General features: G+C 37.8%; 1 protein-coding gene across 4 annotated transcripts in view; it reads left to right on the top strand.

The window, feature by feature from the left end:
• The window catches only part of Srek1 (splicing regulatory glutamic acid and lysine rich protein 1), a 33,665-nt gene extending 24,947 nt beyond the window's left edge, over positions 1-8,718 (top strand). For all 4 annotated transcript variants that reach the window (XM_041663288.1, XM_041663289.1, XM_041663290.1 and 1 more), the window contains exons 10-12: positions 2,353-2,448; positions 5,507-5,651; positions 6,614-8,718. In XM_041663288.1, coding sequence (XP_041519222.1) covers positions 2,353-2,448; positions 5,507-5,651; positions 6,614-6,754 — 382 coding nt within the window. In that variant the 3' untranslated portion in view covers positions 6,755-8,718. The remainder of the gene's footprint in view (positions 1-2,352; positions 2,449-5,506; positions 5,652-6,613) is intronic.
• Positions 8,719-9,526: the final 808 nt, after the last annotated feature.

Genomic DNA, 9,526 nt, shown 5'->3' on the forward strand with positions numbered 1-9,526 from the left:
CACCTTTTAGCAGGTCCCTTCTTTTCTAATGTTCTGATTTGTTTATTGAGTGGGAAACAATTCTAACTGATCAAAAAAGTCTACTTCATGCTTTTATATTTAACATTGCCTCCTATTCTGTATTTTCAAAGAAAAATTGGTGGCTTAAAAAACTGTTTAATGGTGGCCGGGTGGTGGTGGTGCACGCCTTTAATCCCAGCACTGAGGAGGCAGAGGTAGAGGGATCTCTGTGAGTTGGAGGCCAGCCTGGTCTACAAGAGCTAGTTCCAGAACAGACTCTAAAGCTACAGAGAAAGGCTGTCTTTAAAAACCAAAATAAGGGGGCTGGAGAGATGGCTCAGCGGTTAAGAGCATTGCCCGCTCTTCCAAAGGTCCTGAGTTCAATTCCCAGCAACCACATTGTGGCTCACAACCATCTGTAATGAGGTCTGGTGCCCTCTTCTGGCCTGCAGGCATACACACAGAAATAAATAAATAAATATAAAAAACGAAAAAATAAAAACCAAAATAAATAAATAAAGTTTAATGCAGCCAGGCATGGTGTCACATATGTTTAATCCCAGCACTTGGGAGGCAGAGGCAGGTGGCTTTGTGAATTCTAGGTCAGCCAGGGCTACACAGAGAAACCCTTCTCAAAAACATAAACAAATACCAATGCTTGGAAATTGCTTTGAAGAAAGGATAGGGAAGGCAGAAAGAGTGGGTCAGTGCTTTCTACCATACGTGAGTAGATTTGGGTTTGATTTCTACAACATTCTGTTCGCGCTCCCTATAAGAAAAAAAAAATCTGTCTATTGAGCACCTGCTATGTGCCAGGCTCTGTTCCTAATACTTTACAGGTGCTATCCGCTAGCCCTCCAATAACCCTGTAAGTCTTGAATTGTCTGTATTTTCTTTGTTTCCGTTAGGAAAAGTAGACCCAGTTTAAACAGTAATTGTGTTGTTACAGATCTTTGCTTTTTTTTAGTCCTTTAAAATGGCAATGATGTGCAACTAATAATCCATGCGCTTAAATTTTATGAAAGAAAATTAAAAGCAATAGTAAGGAAGACTTGGATTTTAGAGGATTGCTGTTTTGGTTGTGTGGTCAGTGGTTATCAGAGCTGCTGCTTCTTTGCGTGTGTGTGGGATTGTGCACTTGTGTGTATGTGTTGCCATTAGAGGTCTCTGTCGATGTCTCCGTCTGTTGCTCTCCAGCTTATTTTTTGAGACAAGGTCTCACTGAACTTGAAACTCGCTGGCTAGCAAGTCTCCCAGTCCTCCTGTTTCTGCCTTCTGGTGCTGAATTACAGGTATGTGCCACCCTGCCTGGCCTTTTACATGGGTCCTTGGGCCACAAATACTTTACTTTTTCCACTGAAAAATCTCCTCAGCCCTTGTCAGAACTTCTTATATAAGATTATTGGCTATATTAATTAGTCATTTGATAAATATTTCCTGATACCTCATCCCTTAGGCATTGTGAAGTTTATTTTTTGACTACTATTAAAAATGATACAGTTTAGAATGTGCATTATATATTAATGTTAAATTTTTTTTTATCACTTATCTTTCTTTTTGGTAATTATTTCCTTACCTAAATTTCAGATTTTAACTACTTGTATAAATTGTTACATTGAGTTTTAAATTACTGGGACAATAGTAATGATAGCAAGCTAGAGGAGAAAGTGGTTTTTGAATAAGTTTCTTAAATGATTTTTCTGACACACCTCAACCCTAGCAAGATGGCTTATCTTTCAGTTTTGGCTGACTTTGTTATTTTTTTAAAAAATCTTTATGGAGGGGCAGAAAGGAAGAGCCAGAGGCACAATAGAGGATCTGATGCAAAAGATTTTAGTTGCTAAGAGAAGATATTTGAACATCTAATGAAACCCATCACTTTGTATACTAACTTGAAGAATTAGAAAGCATTTAAAGTACGTCAAATGAATTTCTCATGAAATTTTAGATGACGGTTTTGTCAGTGATAAAATTTATGGTTCATAATTTGTTCTGTACTAAAATCAGGTAATAAAACATGCTTGTAAAAAGAGTTTAATGGGCTCTTCGGGGGTTGGAGGAATGGCTCTTTGGCAAAGCACTTGTCTGTTTGGATTTGATCCCCAGAATCCCTTTAACTCCTCTCCCAATTATAAAAAAAATAAGCTAAACTGGTATTATAAGCAGATTTAAATGTCCGTTCTAAGGAGCCTGAGACTGGAATCAAGGTCTGGAAAACATTAAGAAGATAAAGTAACCAAACTAGTCTTAGAGAGATGTTCTCAGTGAATTGGGTACCCTTTTGCTTTATAGTTTGAACTGTTCTTTATTTCAGTTGCTGATTTTAGAAAATGACATGTTTTGTCTTTTCAGGGAAAGGCGGCGACGGAGGAGCAGGAGTTCTTCCAGATCTCCAAGAACATCAAAGACCATAAAGAGAAAGTCTTCTAGGTCTCCGTCTCCCAGGGGGTAGGTGGAAGCATTTGGTGAAACAAAATGTGGGAAAAAATTCCTTCTTTAATCTGCTTTCAAGTTATGTTTTTGAGTGGCTGATCCATTTGTATTCTTAAGAATTGATGTAAGATGTTGGTGTCTAAGACCATCAGCTTCCAGCCATGTGCCCATCCACTCAGTCCATGTAGGGACTGCTCCCTGCCTTTCCAGTTCTGTGTAGTTAACAAGATGGAAAAGTGTGAAAAAGGTGGGGACTATACTTTTCTGCCACTCTTAATTGTAAGATATGTCTCCATATGGTGAGAGAATGTCCCCTTTGCTTTTTATGATGTTGGGACTGGTTCTGTGGCAGTCCGGCTGACTTGAGTTCTATTTTCCTTCTGCCTTCTTCCCATTTGCTGTTTGCTTCAGCTTTTGTCTTTTTTTTTTAAAGTTAGGCAAATGGATATTTTCCAACTTTTTATTTCTCCACACAAAGGATAGCATATCCTTGTATATTTGTATGCTCAATGACTAGGCCTCATTGGTGTTTACATGTTAGACCAGACTAACTTTGAAACATGTCATGAACTGTCATGCCTGTTTTTGATTTTTGTCTTTTATTTTTTATTGTGTGTGATATACATGGAGGGGCATTCCTGTGCCACAGCATGTGTGTGGAAGTTGAAGGACATCTTTGTGAAATTTGTTCTCTCCTACTTGAATGTGGGTTCCAGAAATCGGACACATGGTTCAGGTCACTGGACTCTAGGCTGTTACTCTGAGCCATTTGATCAACCCTTTCATGTGTTTGGAGGTAACTTTTGTATATGGTTAGAGGTAGGTTTTCAGCTTCATTCTTTAGCACATGAATTTCAAGTTTTCCTGGCACCATTGTTGAAAACATCCATTTACCCATCTTGGAAACCATTTGATGTGGTATGTAAGAGTTTATTCTAGGCTTTCTATAGACTCATATGTTTGTCCTTAGCACCATATTGTCAGTTAATGTAGTTTGTAGTCATTTTGAAATGAGAAATTGTGAGTCACCTAACCCTGTTTTTTCTTTTGCTTTAAAAATATTTATATACTCTTTGATTTTATCTGTGTGTGCCTGAGTGTTTGTATGTTCACACATGTGCAGGAACCTGTGAAGGTGGGAAGAGAATGTCAGCTTCCCTGGCACTGGAGGTTGTGAGCCATGTGAGTGCTGGAAACCAAACAGGGCTCTTCTGAGAGCACCGAGTGCTCTCAACGACTCTGCCGTCTCTCCAGCCTCCACTTTGCTCTTCTTTAAAAGAACATTTTGGCTATATGGAGAGCCTTCAAGATGTCACATGAGTTTTAGGACAGGTTTTTCCTGTATCTGCTGCTTAATGCTGTTAGTGGTTTTTGTAGGAATTGCATTGAGTCTGTACATTGTTTTTGCTGGTGTTCTTAATGGCATTCAAGTCTTCTGAGTTCTTTCATTACTGTGTTATGGTGGTAGGATACAGATTGTTTTGTTTTTGTTATTTTTAGTTAAATTGATTGTATTTTCTTAAAATTTTTATTTGTAATCATATGTATGTGTGTGTCTGTGTATTTCTTCATGTGCACACAGTGCCTGTAGAGTCCCGAAGAAGATGGGGAGTTACAGGCAGTCGTGAGCTGTCTGACTGGAGTTCTGGGGACTGAACTCCAGTCCTCCGGAAGAACAGTACTTAACTACTGAGCCACCTTTCTAGCCCTTGCATTTTATTGTTTATGTTGTTCCTTTGTATTGTTCCTTAGATTTTGAAGCCGTATATGAAGACACATAATACACACAAAAATGCTTTCTTTTGAAGACCTAAGGTTTTGCTTTGTAGTTTTTTTTTTTTTTGCTTTGTTTTGCCTGTAAGGTTTCTTGCAAACAAATTTACAGATTTTTTTTGTTTGTTTTATGTATTTGGAGGTTTAGTTGTGACCAAAACTTCCTCTCACTTAGAATTCATCCAGATTTGCTTCCAGTATATAATCATTTCATTTAAAAATAAGTTGGGTCTCTAAACCATTTATTTGATTTCTTTTATGTAGAATAGCATGTGGATCCTACTTTATTACCAGTCGTCCCCAAACCTTCTATGATAAAAAATGGTTTTCCACAGTGGCTTTAAATGTTACCTTTTTAAAGCTACTAATAAGGAACTGCTCTAGTTCTGTTTTAGAGCTATCTCAGCTAGATCGGAGTACTTAGGTTTCTCAAATAATATGCAGAATTTCCCCTCTATAATCTTAGGAGTTTGTGATTTTGTTTTTCAAGTAGTGTAGTGGTTTGTGTGTTCTGGGTTTGCTTTTGAGTTGGTGCTTCTTGTTTCTAATAGTAGATGAGGTGGGCAAGTGACGTAGTAGGTTACTTGAAATTCGAAGTTTTGCTAGTATCTATTCTCACACATCTGATTCTCTGTCCTTTTATTCTCTGTTAAACTTTTTTTTTTTTTCCCTATTTTGTGTGGATGTGTGAGTCAGAAGATAGCCTAGGGACAGTTGAGTCTCTCCGATCTTGTAGGTCTCAGGTCTCAAACTCAGGCTATTATGCTTGATGTCAACTAAGCCATCTCGCAGGTCCCTTTTTATTCCCTCTTGAATGTTCATATATTAAGTTGAGAATGTGCATATGAAAGTGTTATATAATAGTATATTTAGAGATTCAGTGGAAGGGTTCCCTTACCAGGAAGAAAAGCGTCTGTGTTTAGTTCAGATGCAACTTTTCCTCCATATTGTTGATTTGTGGTTGGGTGAATCTAGGGACAAGGAATCATTAGAGTGTAGACTGACTATAGTTTGTTTTTATCTCAACCTTCTTCTAGTAGAGAAAGTGTATCTTGAGCATTTAAAAAGTAGTAGGTTGACAGTACAAGTTGTCTTTTATAGGAACACATTGGTGGCTGCTGAGCAGAGGTGGAAAGAGGTCAGGTTGTAGACCCATCTTTGTTACTTTCTCAATCCAGTTTATTATTATGCTTATTTACGATGCCTTGTTTTGGATAGCCAGTGTTAGATAAAGGACTGTTTTCAAGAGTACAGTGGGTCTTTAAATTCTTGAAAGATAACTCCTGTGTTTTCAACATAGCCGAAATAAGAAAGATAAAAAGAGAGAAAAAGAACGGGACCACATCAGTGACAGGAGAGAAAGAGAGCGTTCCACGTCTACAAAAAAGAGTTCTAATGACCGAGATGGGAAGGAGAAGGTGGAGAAGACCAACACACCGGTTAAGGTGAGCTCCTCAGCCAGGGCCCAGGGCACTGCTGCCTTACCTGTAGATTCCATTTCAGAGAGATGAGGACCTGTTGAGACATAAGCAGCTTAATCCCTTATTTGGAGAATCAGTAAGTAATGTACTGTGAGAAAATTGTAGAGAACTTCTGGGTAACAAGTATACTAGATGTTTATGATACTGAGGTTGAATTTGTGTCTGATGCTGTTTTCCTCAGCATATATTTGAGCAAATTTGATGAGATTTTGTTGTCATTGATTTTTGTAATATATAGTTAAGCTTAGATTTGTTCACATAATAATTTGTTCACATAATTAGATTCGTTCAAATATGTAATATATAATTGAAAACTATATTCCTTTACCAGTACAGAATTGAAAACTAAAACTCTCTAAACTTTTTCTTGGAAATTGAAAGTACTTGCGAATTTTGTCAGGTCTCTTTACTGTCTTGTATAATTCTATTTGGAAATACAGGTTCTGGAATTGGCTTTGCTACTGATGGAGGGTTGTCATCATTAGTAACATTAGCGTTATTTATTAAGCATGTATTCCTTGTTAGGCATTCCTTGTTCTCCTGTAATTCTTCCTTATGCCTCGGCAGAATTTGTACTGCTTTTGAAGGCTTTTCTAAGAGGAACGGTGGCTTCCTTTGTACGTGCTCACACTTATTTCTTGTGGTGTTTTGGAAAGTGCTTTGTCTTCTGGGGGCTTTTACAAGGCTGTTTGTGAAGAGCTAGAATTTCTGTTTACCTGTTGTACTCTGATTCTGTTACCATGAGTTGCCCATCTTTTGTTGGAAATAACTTACAAGGAGCAAATTGATACATGTTCTTTCATGGATTTTTAATGAAAGAAAACAATACGGTTTTATTCACAAGAGAGAGTTGAATCATTTAGCCATACATAATTAGAGACAATTATTGTGCAAAATAGTGAACATGCACTTGATATTTGTTGTAGAAGGAACACAGTAAAGAGACAGATTCAAGTGTGAGCAAAGATGCTGACGAGAAGGACTCCCCAAGGACTGAGGAAGAAAACAAAGTGCAGCAGAATGGGAATTGCCAACCAAATGAAGAGAACAAAACCGACGTGGCATAGGACCGCCCGCTGCAACTCTCCCTCCACGGTGGGATCAAAACCCAAAGCGTTCAGTTTGCAGCAAGGTGTACATGGGGAAGAAACCCACATATGGGAACTAGCAGCTCTTCCGGCTATGAGGTGACATTGTGGACATCATGGAAATAATCAGATGTTACCCAAGTGCACCATCTTCTGAAGTCTGCATTTCCTTGGTGGCTGGCACACTTGTCATGTGGTTCATTAGTGTTTGCCAAGAAGCATTGCAAATCAATTGAACATCAGAGGTCCAGAGTTGAACTATCCCTTAAGACTGGAGATGAACATTGGAGGCTCCTAAAGAAAATGCTAGTTATTGAATTTTGTATTGTTTTACTTTTTTAAAAAAATTTTCAATATATACAGTTTGATGATGTGCTTGAAATTTGTGCAAATATATATACACACTCTTGTAAGTAAAGTGCAAAATATGTAAGGAATTTTAACATTTACTTCACAGGACTTAACAGTGATTGTGGTAAATTCTCACTATTGTGTTTTCTTTTGCTCAATGTTTTGGACGTCAATTTTTCTTTAAAACAGTTTTACAGATTAAAATTGCTTAAATAAGTGGATTAAAAACCAACTGACAATGCATGCTACTGTTTGAGAAGAAGAGCAGCTGTCGAATACTAATAACAACGTGTTAGTATTCAGTGTTTAGAACCATTGGGTCTGCCACAAAATGAGCATTTCTTCTTGAACTTTCTTTACATTTCCAAGCTCATGAATAATACTGCAGTGTGACTTGTCAACTGTAGGCGGCAAGATGCCCTTATAAAAAGGAGACTGAGTTTTCAAAATGGGCTATGGGAGCACAAGCTGAAGCTCTAGTGCCTTCTGCAATGTGTGGTGTACTGCTTTCTGGGATTTTATATGTGCTAGTCATGCTCAATTCGTATGGAGTCTAGATGGCTATATTCTGTTCACAACCATTGGGAAGTGTGCGAGGGCTGTGTCAGAAGCTTTTTCATTCAGTTAAGAGAAGAAAGTCCTGTTTATAAGACTTGTGAAGTTTCAAACAACAGCGTAGTTTTGGGACCACCAGTTTTCTACTGTGATGATTGAAAAGGAAATACTTCAAATCAGAGGAAACTTATTATTTGACTTAATTGGATGGCCTTAATATTACCTCGCAATCATTTCTTCTAATGATACAGAAATTATACTTAAAGGAAGGACTAGGAGCATACAGAGGTGGTTTTTGTTCAATGATATGCTTATGCAAGTTTAAGATACACGGTCATCCACCAATCTTAGACTCAACTTTTCATAGACGGTATGGTATGCAAGTAGTAAAATGAATACTGCTCATGTTTTCTGCAAAACTATAAATTCTAGTTAATGCACTATTCATTGTTACATTTTCAAAAAAAAAACCAGAAACACTTCATTCATAAATCTTACTTTAAAATCAATTTTAATTTTATTTAATACAACCTAAACAATCAAATTACTCAGTTGCCTTACCTCATGGGAAGGGTTACTGTCACAGATTTAAAAAGTCAAGTAGCACTTTAGTTGCTTGGTTCCAACTTGAGTCTTGTTTTCATATTAATACTGTTGAAACTATAATTAGAAGAATAGAAAAGCCCTTTCTGCAAGTCATAAAGCCTGGTTCGATTATGAAGCTGCTTAATCATCTTCAGGTGTTCAGATTACTGTGTGTATGTGTGTGTTTTCTTTTCTGTCACTGTGTACATTAAACTTTTGGAAAATGCTTTACTATGTAAAGTATAAATGGCCATTTTAATCGTTTAGCCACATACAGTTGGCTAGTAACAGCTTATTCTGATAGAGAAATGCTTGGGTGCCTGTGGAAAGATTGTGAAGGAGTGTGTCTCACTTCAACCGCTGTCTTATTTATGATATGTAAGTAGACTAGAGCAAATGTTTGAATCTTTGCTATTTTTAGGACCATTTCTCTAATAAAGTTCAGTATTTTAGAGGAGTCTTCAGTTTCATCCCGCTCTTGTTTTGCATGGCACACAGAGGGTTGTGACGTGGCCAGAGCAGCCTTGTGCACTGTCTAAAACAGCCCTTTAAATGAGGTTGAGGTGTTTTCCTGTCCTCTGCACTATTCAGATGTTTTCATGGTGGAAAATAGCATTATTCTACCACTAATTACTCTTTATGTAGGTATTTATTTTACTCAAGTAATCACTAACGTAGAAGAGGTTTACAAATTCAGAATAAGTAGGGTTACAAGAGAAAGTAAAGTCAGAGGCTGTGGGATTGGTGTGTGTGTGTGTGTGAGAGAGAGAGAGAGAGAGAGAGAGAGAGAGAGAGAGACACATGCAGGGAGGCAACCACACATGTTCTTTTTTTTTTAATTATTCATTTGCTGTTTTCTATTAAGGTATTCTATTTCTTTAAAGAATATTGTCAACCATGTTGTGGTGGCGCACGTCTTTAATCCCAGCACTCTAGAGGCAGATGCAGGTGGATTTCTGAGTTTGAGGCCAGCCTGGTCAACAGAGTGAGTTCCAGGACAGCCAGGGCTACACAGAAAATCCCTACCTCAAAAAACAAACAAATATTGTCACTCGAGATACTGTCAGGAAAACCTGAGGTAAGATAAGAGAAGCTTCTCCCTCTGACAGCGAGTGTGGTGGTTCCTCTCCTCTCTCTGGACAGGATCTGATACTGTGATGTCTTCATGTGCACACTGACCTGGTGGCTTTACAGGTAGACCGCAACAGGTCCTTAACTTCTGTGACTATTGCCATCATTGCCGTTTAATCTAGTTAATTT

Source organism: Microtus oregoni, unplaced genomic scaffold (assembly GCF_018167655.1).
Source record: "Microtus oregoni isolate MIOR12 unplaced genomic scaffold, Mior012 000014F_ref0000157, whole genome shotgun sequence".
In the NCBI taxonomy this organism is placed as follows: Eukaryota; Metazoa; Chordata; class Mammalia; order Rodentia; family Cricetidae; genus Microtus; species Microtus oregoni.